We start from the raw sequence: 15,341 nt of genomic DNA, 5'->3' as shown, positions 1-15,341 counted from the left end.
AACGCAATTCCTTCAACTGACTATCTTAATAATTGATATTTATGTAGAAGCTTAAAAAAGAATCCAAATTGTTTATTGGAACTTCTTCCACGTGTTTTTAAAAATTTTAGGTTATGTTGGTTTTTATAAAACCAACTTCGAAATTAGTCTCATTGGCAGGATTTTCTCTATACGGTCATTGATTGCATGGAATAAATACCAATTATTAATATTTCATGTTATCACTGTAATAATTCAAGTGAAATTCACCGCGATGCATTTTCTGATTAAAATCATTTTGAGATTAAAATATGCTGAGTTCAATGTGGTTCATATTTTATCGTGAAAATTATAAATAGTATAATATATGTACGAGCATGATTTTATAAAACACTAGCTGTGCCCGCGACTTCGTCCGAGTGGAATAGTGATTTTGGGCTTCGTCTTTATCTTCGTCCGCGTCAATTTCTGTTATCAAAGAACTTCTGCGTAAATTATATTTTTTGTTTTATTTCCTGGTGACACAAGAACATATTGATTTTCTCCGCAACCTGATCTTGACAACGCCATGTGAAAAGCAGTATTGGCGTAAATCGATCCCCACGTGTTTAAATGTTTGCCCCTGCGATTTATTAATTGTAACGGCGAAAGATAGCTTAAAGGGAAATTGAATTCTTTTAAAATTAAAAGGTATATCATTTGGGATCATCGGGGTGAGAGGTATAAGTACTGTTTGCCAACCGCTGGACCAGTCAAAACGATTGCAACGATCACGTTATTGCGAAGAAATTTGACTTGAAGTCGGGTCCCATTGCATAAATTAGGTGGTTTCAGATTTCTAAGGAGAATTATTGGGGCGCCTATTTTTAGCTTAAGGGAATGAGGAGGAAGTGCACTTGGGTTCAAAGAATTTAGAAACTCCAGTGGGTAATGGACCACATCTTCTTGATCCATTACATTATCAATAGATGATGACTATATATCTTCAAGTGACTATATCTCCTTCAAGTTTATTTAAAATTATTTTAAATTATGTCATTAATTTCGTCCACGCAACTGTTTTTCGCCGCCAATATTGCCCTTTGACATATCCATTGGTGATCTTTATTTTCTATTTCGCTGATATCAGGGTAAACTTTTAATATTAAATCCTCAATGTTACCTACTCTTACTCCTAAATCGCGGTCAATTCCAATTTTATCTTGAAAATGAGGTATTTTCCCGTCTCCTACTAAAAGTAATTTTGTAGGGAAAGTTATACTACCTCCCCCCAAATGGGCTCTCATATTTGTCGATAATTTTAAAATATTTACAAACCTCATAATGGAGAACTTTTAAGGCAAGACTTTACAAGATCTGCTCTAGTTCCCCTTACTATTACGGGTAAAGTTTGTTGAAACTCCCCAGTAAACATAACAGTAATCCCACCCATTTTATCACAGCTTCTAAGATCTCTAAGAGTTCTGTCTAGAGCTTCTACGTCAGCTCTATGGATCATGGTACATTCGTCCCAAATTATTAAACTGACATCTTGTAAAACTTTTTCCAAAGGGCCATTTTTACGTATAGAGCACACGCTATCTTTCTCTAAAGAAACAGTTAGGAGCAGTTTAAAAGTGGAATGAGCTGTGCGTCCACCTGCTAATAAAATTGCGATACCTGACGACGCAACTGCTAAGGCTAGCTGTCCCTGAGACCTTACTTTTGCTAATATAAGATTAGTAATGAAGGTCTTGCCGGTCCCATCGGGAGCATTCAAAAAAAAATTCATTAACTAATCTTGGTTCATTTTGAATAATATACTCATTTAATTCATTTATATCATATGGTTTTCGCAATGCTACTTCTAACGGGTCCAAAAGAGAATAATTTCTTTTTGATGTAGGAAGCCCCAAATCAGTTAGGGATTTGTCGCAAATCTCATGAATTTTATCTTCAATTATGATTAGTCCATCATTGTATACATCATCATTACTTTGCTGCTATTGGTCGCATACTTTGCTGCCATTGGTCAATTCGACTTTCCGGCTTTCATTTGTGAAATATTTCCTAGTTTTAGTTAAAATATATCATTATTAATTAGTCAAATTTTGAGATTAAGTGACTCTGAGTTGCCATTACATAAGCCTTTCTGGCCACACGGACTTTTCTTGTTCATTTACAATTACTCGAAGTAACCTCCAAGAGTAAATATGCTTTTAGGAAGGTGAGAGTGAAAATGGACGGTTAAAAAATGAGTTTGTTTGAGAGTAGGTAGCGAAGACATTCGAAGTGCAGTACGTCGATTCAAAAAACGATATGATACTGACCTTTGAGAAATAGACTTTTGAATTATTGCACGAAGATGTCTCTAGCATATTTTTCTCATATTCTTCAAAAAACTTTGGTTCTACTGATCTTTAAGTATTATCAACATTTCCGATTACTTAAACTTAGTACTTAGGATGAGTTGGCCCGCTCAGGGGCAGCTGGAAACGCAGTTCCCTTAAACTGCCCTAGACCTTTCAGTTCTCTCAAGCGGAATGGATGCTAGGGGAGCATCTCAGGTCCTGGAACATTTGCAACACCGGTCGTACCATGAAGTAATGTTGACACTGGATAGATCCAAAATCTTCTTATTTTGAGCAAAACAGAACTATGCTGTATCACAGGGCACCTACCTCTAAGAGGCCACCTGCAGAGACTTGGTATAGGAGAATCGGCAGAATGCAGGGCGTGCGTGGAAGATGACGAGACACTAGAGCATTATCTTTGCGAATATCCAGCCTTCTGTCGGATAAGAAGAGATACCTTCCATAGCTCCCAATACTCAAATCTAAGAGAAATTGGTCAACTGGGATAGAAAAAACTCAGAAGCTTCGTCAAAACGAACGAGTTGTTTAGCCGATGCTTATCAGGGTACCCTCGGGGAGCACAATGGGCCTAATGATGGCCTAAGTGCGGCCGCTTCCGGTTCTCTTCGCCTCACTTTTCAACCAACCAACCAAACTTAGTCCGAAAACAACTTTAATATTCCGGCCAAGTCGATTCTTAAAAACTGATATCAGTAATGTGCATCAAATTAAAGTCAATCGGCCGCACTATATTGTCAAAGTTAGCCTAATTTTAAAACTGTTAGATGATGATGAATGAATTTAGCTAGTGCAGAGGTCTTCAATTTCATGGCTATATTCATTTCCGAATATTATATCATAAACATACTTTGTTTTATTGGATTCAACTGTTACAGTTATCTATAAATCTGTGATTGAAATAAAAAATTATGTGAAATCCAAAATAGAGAAGCAAAGTTTTCCGCAAGTGGCATATAATATTTAAGATTCCAAAAGCGCATAACCTCACTTTCAGAACTCATTTTTCAGTCGATAACCACTTACGTTCGTACCCACCCTCCCATTTATGTTTAGGATTGTGTAGTTATTCTTTGTGCACACACTGTTTTGCTATAATGCATAAACAGCTGATTTATTTTCATCTTGTTTTTCCCCCACAAATTATCAGTTGTGAACTTTGTAACAGCTTGAAAAAAAAAAAACTGACAAAGAAGCTCGAAGAACATGCACAAAAATGCTTGTAATCTTTTGTTGCGCGCTGCTTCTGCCGTCGCCGTCGCGGCAGAGTGCAAAAAATGCAAATAAATTTGCGCACATTTGTAATGATTTCGCAGCGGTTTTTTCTTCAGCTCACAGAACGCAGCCGCAATTTTTGCGCGATAGCTTTTGTGTTGCTGATAGCCGCTATTGTTGTTTTTGTTGCTGTTGTTGTGCAATTGCTTACTGCATGGCGATGTATCGCGCATCATTTATCGCTGTCGCTGTTGCGATGTGCCTACAAAAATGCAACAACAACAGCCATATATTATCTCACTCAGCTAAAGAGTCGGTGTGGAAAAAGTGGGCGTGGCTTGTGCTTGAATATTTGTTTGCGTATATCAAAAAAGAATGCCAAATATCCAGTGTGGAGATTAGCACTTTGCAAAATGACTTAAGCGCGCTAAGCTGGCAATAACAAAAACAACACGAAATATTAAATAATATACTCTGGTTTTGTTATTGTTTTTCATGCTAAGAAACTGAAGAACAAGCAGCTGTCTGTGCACAGTGACTGCTCATGAACCCGGGCACACTGAATGCCACGAGATAAATTGCTGTTGCACATCAAGCTATCTAGATTTATCTAGAAATGTATGTGGTTTCGGATTAATATTGAACAGATCCATTATTTATCCCTAGCAATCAGCACCTGAGAAAAATTACCGTCAAGTAAGCCTTGTAATCAGTTAGACATTCTCTATGTTACCTATAAAAACTCCGATCTGCCGGTTCAAACGGCTTTTGCTTCACACATTTAAAATATTTCTCTGAATTTTCTTTCAATATTAAGTAAGTTAGAATATTCTGCGTCGCTGTGAAGGAGCTGAAAATGCTTTATCGTCCCGCTGCGCACTTAATGTGATGCTTTGAAGGCTATAGATGGTGGAAATTGAATTTTAATAACTAGAAGGTGGGCTGTCAAGCAAGGAAAAATAGAGAAGCTTAACTCTGTGTACTAACAAAGAGTGTTGAGAACAAAGAGAGATACCTTTCTTCCGAAAAGTTGAGACAAATAAATAGGGAAATATGTAGTGGATGGACTTAATGTACTATAAGCAAATGATTTTGATAAATGATGCTCGGAGCCAAGAGAAAGTACGTTCCTTAGTACCTGAAAGGTCCAATTTCATATCCGTCCAAAATTTTGCTCTCAGCAGTATTCGGCTACCCTCTTTGTGAGAGTACTGTAAGGTTTTTCATTACTGCGGTGACAACAAAACTATAATTTTTCGCACGTCTCCCAATCGGAACTGTAATTCCCAACGGGTTTAGTTGAGACATTTCCTCTAACTTTTACTCAAATCTCGCACTGAAAATCCATATAAAAAGTCTATCATCTGATATATGTAGTTCATGGATATAAAATGCTTGAGTAACTTTGAAAGGTATGCAGACCAGTATCTACTCTTGAATCTCAAGAAATCTTCAGCCATCTTAGAAAAAATTCCAGAGCTTTGTACATTTTTTTATATTAATTCAGGGTTCGCCTAGAGGATGCATATAGATGGTATTGAGAGTCTTGCTAGACATATTTTAGTATTGTGGTAAGGCTCGCAGTGCACTGACCATCATCGCGGGCTACCCAACTTCTTTAAATCATTTTCTCGAACAGTTAAATCCAGTATATTTTTGCAATTCTAAGTCTGAAACAGTCGATAGTTCTTGAATATCGGACTGTCATAGTTGGATTGCTGGTAGAAATTCTTATACAGATATATACATGAGAAACGACATGAGATTCGACATTCCTCATCTTTGTTTTCGGCCTCTGTTGAGTATTCCAGAGCTTTGTATGTTTTTTATATAGGAATTCGGTGTTCGCCTAGAGGATGCATATAGATGGTATTGAGAGTCTTGCTAGACATATTTTAGTATTGTGGTAAGGCTCGCAGTGCACTGACCATCATCGCGGGCTACCCAACTTCTTTAAATCATTTTCTCGAACAGTTAAATCCAGTATATTTTTGCAATGTTAAGTCTGAAACAGTCGATAGTTCTTGAATATCGGACTGACATAGTTGGATTGCTGTGTTAGAACTTCTTAGATTATTCCAGAGTCTGTGTCTGTAGTGCATTTAAGCATGAAAACAATAATTTTTCAAATAAAGACGCTGCAGTGTATTCAACAGAGCTTGACGAAACACCAGTTTCCACTCTTCGAAGCTAAAATTTTGATTTCAATAGCTTGCTTTACTTTTTCCCACACAATTACTTTGGAATCTTCTTTTTTAACTCTTAACCAGAGTTACAACTGTTTTTTATTACATTTCGAACAACAAAATCTTTGTGCTCTGCGTCCCTCAAAGTCGTAACCTTCACTACTTTAACCGAAACGGTTGCCCAACCGCTAAGAACACATTTCTTACTATCCTCGCCAATGTATTTTAGTATATAAGCAACCACAAATTATAAGCGAAATGCCATTTCCTGTCAGCGTTTCCCCCAAATGTCGGCATTGCGGTCTACAGAATGACAGAGCGAAGAAAGGCAACTTTAAAGATGTTCCACTACCCTTTCAAGCGGTTCTCAAGGTGCCTATTTGAGCTAAATTGGAAATATTGTATCCGAATGTATTGGTATTTTGCCACATTTTGCGGCAGTGCAATTATGTGGTGGCAAGGCGATTTATATAAATATATAATATATATGGGTATAAAAGTAAAATGTCCGTACTCATGCGGTCAGCCACCAAAAGCGCCGTAAACCCAGAATGGAACACAATAAGTCGCAAATAAATTAAGAAAGAGGAAGAAGGCAAAAGTGGATAACATGTATGTATGTAAAAGGATAATAATGGAGGGGCCGAATTGTATTTCAGTGAACAACCGGACAATCGCGCAACCCGAAATGCCAGGGATGCCGCTTTAATCAAGTGTCGACAAGTGTAATTATTTGCGCCGCCTTTTTTCCGCACACAAAGCAAATCACAAAACGAAATAATAATTGTTGCCATTCTCTTTCAATGCAAAAATAAATTACTGTTTGGCTTTGTGTTGCTCATACATTTTTAAATCTACTTGTTGCAAGGCTTTGTTGCATGCATTAAAAAAAAAATCATAATGCTTCATAATTTACATTAACTGCTTTTCTTCGTGAATTCCATAAATAACAAAGTCCTCCCTAAATTATTAATAAATGCCACATTTCATTTTTTTCGTTCGACTTTCCGGTTTCTTCTTATTCAGACACATCCTTTCTTTTCTGCAGGTTATTTCTTCCATTTAGTTGCTCCCTCATTCTTTCCTTCATTACTTTGACCCTTTGCCATTTATACACGCCGTGTCCTTTTTCATGGTGTATTAATATTCCCTAACATGTTGACCCTTTCTGACCTTTGTTTCACTGGAGGATTTCTCATTATTTGCGAAAAAAAAGGCGTTTGCTACTTTTGGAAGCTTTTCATGCCGACATTGTTGTTTTGTTTGTTAAGGAAACATACATTTTTAGGGATATTGCAGCAACGCATAATTTGCTAATGAAGGGTCCGGTCCCTTTGTGTTCTAAATAACTTTGTGTCAGTGTCAAAAGTGGCTTTATTTAGCATATTTAATTGCCTTTTGTCAAAAATGTGCCGGAAGGAGGATTATTTTTGAAATTTTCGATAGCTTTTACTAGGTGTTTGGATCGGGTCGGAGTGGTATTTGTAGTTTTTACGACAGCTTTCTGGACTCGTATTTAAATTGCTTGAAGTCCCACCTGTTATGATGTTAGTTGCCACTTAGCTCAACACGTCCAATTGTAGCTCAAGATACTGATAAACATATGAATAATAATCCGTTAAAACATTAGGTAAACCCATATCATACTTCCCGGATCCCTGGGAAACCATTAATTTCTAATAGAAAAGAAAATTTTTGTTCTAAGAGCGCCCTTACTATCTCTTAAGAGCGAGCTAGAAACTATACCGGATCAGACCGGACCCCTATAAGTATTTTTCAACATTCTTGCTCTTCAGTTCTATAGATAGTTTTGAAAGTTATTTTTAAAGGGTTTTTGAACCGCTCTAATTTTTGGTATAATCTGGGATCTATAACCAGCCCAGCCTGATTCCAGACCCCAAGATCTGAGGTTGGAGATTTGTGTTATTCACAACAGGAATTGCGGCTTTAAGCAACGCGTTGATCAGGAACCAGACCATTTTACAAAGGAAGAGGTTTTCTTATGTTCTGAGGTCTTGATAAAATATTTGATTGACAATTTTACTTTTGCTGTTGAGAGTGTTTCGGAACCCACTAATAATTGTATCAGCATTCACCTCTAACACATACTGTATACATTTAATCCTCACTTCACCCAAGTTCTTCACAAACGATGTTGAAAAACTATCACCTTAACCTTAACACCTCTTCACCAGCTTAGCTTAGCTCATCACCCGCCGACGTTGCATGACCATTTGGCACGAGGCGGGCAAATTAGGGTGGCCAAGGACATTGAAATACAAATAAGACACAGCAGGAAGTTATTTTTCCACCGAAAATAGTAAATTTGTACAATTGTGTAGACATATGAAGACACACATGAAGCCTCTACAACAAACACCTATAATGAGCACCACCACCACCAGCGGCACGGCACTCTTAAATTATCCAACAATTTCGACTTCAACTTTCAACCACCGAGTGAGTTAGTTCGCCCTCGGGTAAATCGAGACAGCTGACCGACGCATATTCGCATTGAAATTGCTTACAAACATACAATCATACAAATGAAAACTGACTGTATAGCCAGCAGCAAATATCAACAAAATTATCTAAGCACAACAAGTGTGGCTGGACTCAATGGAATTGGAAATGTAGAGAAAAATGTTAGACATGCGTTGTATGTTTGGGTGTGTAACATGCAAGTATTTCAACCCCTGACTTCAGTGACATGCGGACGTGCGTTGGTCTTGCGACCGTAATTTTCGACATTTGGTAGGCTGAGTTGCCAGGACTTATACACCAACAGCCAACAAAATGGACACATTTATGATATCCCTTGGATCTCTGTGTTCGTCGGAGCTGGCTCTAACTAAAACCACCATCTATTTCCACTTTTAAACTGTTTACATTGATGCCATTGAGTTAAACGCTTTACATTGTAGCGAGCTCATACCTTCAATTTCACAGCCATCCAACCATACATATAAGCTATCTCTAGTATCTGACTATCTGCTGCCAGGCATTCCCTGCCCACCATTAATGATCTCGTCGAGCTCTAACTACCTGCTCCACACACTCTACTCTGACTGAGTTCACTCGAATATTCAACGAATTCCGCCCCACTTCATGTGAGCACTGCACTTAAACGGAGAGCAACAAAGAGTCTTCACATCCAGCGGCCGAAAATTGTTCGAAGAATAAAACTCAAACTGCAGTTCATATTAGTGGGTGCTACACTGGCCGGCCTGCTCTATACATTCTGTTTGTGTGTATGTGATAGCTGGATATGCGTGTGTTGACCAAACAATCTACAGCTGGCGGCTGAAGTACAGCAGACAGCACTTTTATCTACAATAAATTAAAATCTGCTTAAATGCCCAGTTGAGTAACAACGGGGCTCGAGTAATAGCTTAGACAACAATGAGCTGAAGTATCGTCTGCTTTCCCAAGCCAACTCCAGCCAGCTTCAACCAGCTTCAGCCAGCTATCCAGCCGACCAGTCAGCCTCTGCTGTTTTATTCTCTGTTCTCTGCTCCTTGCTTGGTTTGATAGTTTAACGCCAGCGGGTGTTTTCAAGCAATCAAAGATTTCACTTGAATGTTGTTGTTGCATGCATGTTACTTTTTCTTATTGTTGTACTCTCAATATTTATGGTTAGTGCAGTTGTTATTGTTTGGTCGCTCTTGACGTTTTAATGTTGATGGCCTTCAGGTCGTTATGGCATCAGTGATGACTGGCATTCTACTTTGGATGCGTATGTACAAAGATAATTCTTTATAGGTGGCCGGGAGGGGTGTAAATCATATGTGCTTGTGTGTAGACATGAAAGGAGGGCTTTAGAAATATATAAACTCATGTATGTATATTTGAATGGCTCAAAAGAATATAAAAAGTGGCCTAAGTTCGGAAGAAACCTTGACCGCTTTGTAAATTAAATGTAGATAAATGTTCTTAAGGTAGACCCGCTGGGATGCTTATATGAGCAAGGATCATACCTGATTTAGATCGTTCTTGAATAAAAATGAGCTTGAATCCAGCTAAACGAGCTTAGTAAGGATGAGGCCTCAATCAAGCTTGTACCCAGTTTAAATTTTTTGATGTTGTATCCTGACATTTAGAGCCGATTTTGGTGATATCGGGCTATGATCGATCTTAGTTTAGATTTCCCTGCTGCTAACTGTTTGTTACGGCCCAAGCTGTTACATAACTTTAGCTAAATGTTCTTAATTTCGATATTTATCATGTAAGCCTAGACAGCTTGGAAGATCTATTGGTAAGCGCTCTCGTTATACCATCTAATCGAATATATATCTATTTGGAAAATATAGTTTTCCAGCACGCTTCTGTTTTCTAAGGTAAATGCTAGAAGATTCATATCGGTAGCTGGTTTTGGTTTAGTACTAAACTGAGAAAACTCTCGAGAGCCCTTAGCATATCTGCACGAAATTTCCACAGTCTAATGGAGTTATTCGATCGTTGAACAGGTTCTATTGGCTATTTAACATAATACTCTCCTGCTACTGATTTATTTTCGAGGAACTTATTGCTTTCTTGGAGAAACTTTGGATTGGACCTCAGTTCCATTTTTCGAAGACCGAATTATTGAAATCTGGCGGACTTTAAGATTTGATAGGTAACAGTAAGACTTCAATCGAGGTTTTCGGATTTTTACTAAGTCCTGCTTTGAAACACTCCTTTCTCTTTGCACCTTTACGGATAACGATAATTTGATTCATTGTACAAAAGTGTACCTTATCGCCACATTTCACCTCCGTAAGCCACAAACTCAATTTTGAGCCTCAAATACCCAGCATCTAATAGCTGAAATTTGGCAACAGCGCTGCGCATCACAATTTGCCCTCATCACGCCGCTGAATCATCTGCCACTCTTCATGTGTTGTTTTTGCTTTTTTTTGGTTAACTTGCCACATGCAACGCACTCATTACGCCACATTCATTGTGCATTCTCATTCATTTTGGCATAACACCGTCAATGGACACGTTTCCACATTTTTTAAGTCCCTCGGGGAAGAGGCAAAGCAAAGCAGCAGAAGTGGCGGCACTGAGGCAGTGTAGTATAACCGCATGCCACAAAGGCACAGGTTGGCATTGTGTGGCACAATACCTTTGCGCGTAAGAGCGCATTAAGCGCGTTCTGTGTCGACCAACACTGCCACCACGCGGCTGCTTAGAGAGGTTATTGTGCGGCCGGAGCCTCACTTTGTTGCTGCGCTTCGGTTCTATCTTTTGCGTAGTACCTTTGCGCTTTATATCTTTATTTTTTTTTTCGAAAGCGAAAAACAATGTAGCAGATGAACGTTAAATTGCGTATAAATTTATGCGTCGCAAAAGTCACACTTTAAGTTGCCGACCACTCGCGCTCGTCTTTCGGGCTCCCAGGAACACGAAGATAGCATGCGAAGTGTAGTCTGAAAAAAAAATACAACAACAAATAATGTTAATGATAAGAAAACACAAAACACTTATACTTATACTCCCAGAATCTGCGCGCACATTAAATATATATTTCAACTCACAACATCTATCGGTTTAGCGCCTGCAGTTATGCTACAATATACATATACATATATAACGAGCATATTTCTTTCGAATCACGTGAATTGCGCTTTAACTTCAGCATTCAGCGCTCGTGTGGAAATTGCGTGCTCGAGCAGCTGCTTATAACCGCGTAGCCTCTGGGCGCATAACTGCTGCTATAATTTACTTTTCTGCGCACTCTTCCACCCGCCGCTTCGTTCCAGCCAACTTGTGGTCTTGTGCTCTTGCCAGCTTAGCTCCACTCCGCCTACTCTAGTTCTTTAGGGGCACACGGTTTGCCATCTTTAATATTTAACTATGCTTAATTTCACTCTAAATCACACTCCAGGGGAGTAGGTTATACCGATGATTCCATTTCGACGCTTGTCTGTTGTTCCAGCAGTCCATTCGCCCGGCGGTCGCTTCTTGCCACGCAGTTCATTCGCTTGTTTGTGTACCCTCCACTTTCAAGTCACTTGTCGATGAATTTTGAATTTTTAATGAGCTCATCTTCTGGCAATCTTGCACTCCCTTCATCCTTAAACTGACATGCCTCCTTAGCGCCAGTAATTCCTAGCTGGCTTGCTTTCTGTGGCGCTGTTAAAATGTTTTACTTGTTTGATATTAAATCTATTTTATGGCATATTAAAATAGCTGCAGTTAAACTCCATAAATATATTTTAAAGATTTCTGCAGTCCCATGGGATTGGATAGAGTACCTGTAAGTGAAATGCGCTTCCTGTGGCGGACATGCTTTGTGGTGGTTGATTGCATTGAAAATTGATGTTCATACTTTTCTTGGGAACCAAAGCTTGTGATTTGAGGGTAGAAAGCAGTAAAGAGGGATTTATAAATAATCGACTCATTTAGCGCTTGGCAATGGTATATCATAAAAAACTAATCTCCGAAACTACTTAAACTGAAATAAAATGTCTGCAAATAGGTTACAAAACCCGAAGAGATTATGCGAACGAAGAAATTTTGTGAACTTTTGGATGAAATTCTGTAATTTCCGATTTCTCGGTGGAAGGTGCAACCCCAAACAACTTCCCATTCAATATTGAACTGTTTAAGTTACAGTTGTTGCTATTCCATTCTTCTAAACAGGCCCATACTATCTCTCTCTAATACTTCCATATCTTCTGAACTTCTCTGCAATTTGATATCTTCAGTCATGTAACTTATGTAACCACCGCTTAATTCCAAAGTTTGTGGAGCTTCGGGCAGATTGCGGATCTTCCACTTGATATTTCCAGAGCTACTGCCTGGAAACAGTGGCGGATCTTTCACTTGATATTTCCAGAGCTACTGCCTGGAAACAGTCAATTTTTTCAACAACCTTCTTTGTTGCCTAATAAATCAGTCTGAGGACTCCGACTTTGAATACGCCTTAATAAGTGGTCTTTCTTGTATTACTAATAATAGTCCGAATCTAAAGGAGTAGCTTGAAATTCAACAAAAGAAACATGACTGATCTCCCAAGGATCCCGCACAGTCATCTTTATTGCGTGATGTTCTACTGATTGGCGCTTAATATCATTAGTTACGGGGATTCTGTTTAAAATATTACTCCGTGCCCTGTAGATCTTGAAACAGTGACGAATTCTGACGGAGGTACGGTAATGTCAAACTCTCCATAATATATCCAAACATTACCTACCACCCATAACCTGGATTTGAGAAAAAGTTCACTACGTCGGTCGTAGAAATCTGAAGGTTGAAAATTTGGAGGGGTCAGATCAGGATATATTTATAGACAAGGTAATTTCTTCTGTTGTCGATACATTCGAAATAAAAAACTAAAGTCTAAACCAAAATTGCAATCCAGTTCTTAGACAGAATGTTTCTTTGGACTGTTCAGGTTTTTAAGGAACCGTTGTCATTTACGTACATAGCCTGATATCACTACTCATTTCAAAGAGATCTCTTCAAACTAAAACAACAAATCTTTCAAATCTCTTCGAACTAAAACGACAAATCACCATATGAGAGACTCTATCCCTCTTATTGAACTCTATGTGAAAGATTTAAGAACCAGAAGCTGTCCTAGACTTACTTACTTGATATTTTAGAAGAGTACACAGTCTTCTCAAGAGTTCTATATTTTACTAATTTCAAATCTATTTTTATCTCTTTTACAGGAACTACGCGACTGTGGCGCACCATGTCATGCCATGTTCTTCCCCGAAAAGGAACGCACTGTACTCCGCTACTGGGTTGGCTCTTGGGCGGCTGTCTGTGTAGCGAGTTGTCTATTTACGGTAAGTGTAAAATCAACAATTCCATTACCAGCACTTAGTCTGAACAAATGGCGCAAACTAATTTAGTTATTAGTGCAAATTATGATTGATTTCGTGTTCCAAGAAGCCTTGAAAGGGATGCACAGTTTAGTTGAGAAAACATAAATCATTGTGCAAGTTGAACTCCCTACTTGATGGAGCAGTCGTAGAGGGAAGAGATACGTACACTCTTATATATAAATACCAGCGTGCTGAGTAGCTATCGCTTAGGAGCGCCCTTTGCCAGCTGGCACTGAACCGACAATATCAGTTTCGCAGCAGAAGAGGAAGACGAAGACAACGGAAGCAATATGGCGCCAAGTAAACAAGGCAAAAGAAATGCAAACGCTTAAGTGAGACAAGCGTACAACGACGTTGGAAAGTTGTAAACACCGGCATGTTGAGCATGCTCGTGTACAAATAAGTAAAAAAAGAAACATCCTTAGTGTGATATATTACCTGTCAACGTTCAGATTTTTCAATAACTACAACCAAAGGCAAATCTGCGCAGCAGCTGTAATCTGTACAAATGTCAACAGCATGCCAGTATTGAATTGCTTTGTAGAGTTGAGAAAGAAATGTGTGGATATGGCAACAACAACAACTGTTGTGGCTGTTGATTTGTTGAATTTGAATAAATATTCAATTTGATTGCGACTAAAGACATGCTTCAGATGTGAATTTATGCACATGGTCAATTTCGAGCTTTTTGGATTTTTTTTAGGGTTTAAATGTGTAGTTTTTAACCGAACCTCCGATCTCTCCTAGCTCCAGATTTTACATAAATCATAGTAACCTTAAACCAAGTACTGGCCTATTCAAAGTTCGGTTAAAAACCCCTGGAGAAACCTAGACCTTTGACAGATTCTTTTCTTTAACTGAACATCGTTTAAAGGATGGTATCCCCAAAATACCGTCCACATATGGAGCAAAAGAAGGTACTGTTCCCGGATATAGCTCCCCAGCGAATTATTTTTTCCATGTCTCAGATCACAGGAACTTTCACAGAGGGCTTCCTAACGGCCTAAGTGCGTCGTACGACAACCACTTTACCAGACCAAAAAATTGATCGCTATAAATAAATGTAACGTTAATGAAGAGGTTGACGTCGAGTCTGAAGAATAAATAGATTCTCCTTTAAACGATCCTGACCTGGTGGATGGGACTGAGACAAGTCTCCAAATAAATACCTCATACACATCGGTCTTACCGGAGTATTTCCTTATTTCGAGGTTATGTTCGATCCGCTTTCAAACTAAAATTTCTAGCAAATTTTTGTTAAAAGTCGTTTAGTTTCAAAGATATCTGAAATAAGTTGTCTATTTAAAATCTCTTATAGCCTATGTTCCCTAAGAAGAGATAAAACTTCAGTTTAAATACACAGACTCCAGCTGTGAGCAATAATTTTCCAACGATTTTCTCAACAGCTGTGTGGCCTAAAATCTTGTATGCATTTTGTAATCACATCTAAATCATGTGGGTATGTTAATTCGTTTCGAGTCTTTCTATTTGTTTCTCATATTGCTTTTGTACTCTCTGACAGCCATTGCTTTTTTCTTTATTTTTTCCAACATTATTTTGACAGATTTTTGTCGCTGGCGTTGAAATATGTTTTACTGTCAAACTCAGAGAAAAAAGAGCAACACTGACATGTGGTGTGAGCAGCTGGTATTTTTTTTTGGCTTCGGTAGTAGTAATATGTATCTTGTAACAAAATATTTTTTTGTTCCATAAAACATTTGTATGGGTTGATAGATGCACATATGTATATACCATTGCATATATATTTATGTAAAATTTTAAATTAATAT

At 38.4% G+C, this 15,341-nt stretch overlaps 1 protein-coding gene across 2 annotated transcripts in view; it reads left to right on the top strand.

Moving 5' to 3' along the window:
* The window catches only part of LOC105209941 (frizzled), a 165,906-nt gene that overhangs the window by 39,351 nt on the left and 111,214 nt on the right, over positions 1–15,341 (top strand). For both annotated transcript variants that reach the window (XM_011180615.3, XM_054228509.1), the window contains exon 2: positions 13,393–13,512. In XM_011180615.3, coding sequence (XP_011178917.1) covers positions 13,393–13,512 — 120 coding nt within the window. The remainder of the gene's footprint in view (positions 1–13,392; positions 13,513–15,341) is intronic.

Source organism: Zeugodacus cucurbitae, chromosome 4 (assembly GCF_028554725.1).
Source record: "Zeugodacus cucurbitae isolate PBARC_wt_2022May chromosome 4, idZeuCucr1.2, whole genome shotgun sequence".
Lineage (NCBI taxonomy): Eukaryota > Metazoa > Arthropoda > Insecta > Diptera > Tephritidae > Zeugodacus > Zeugodacus cucurbitae.
This window is presented reverse-complemented; position numbering and strand designations above follow the sequence as displayed.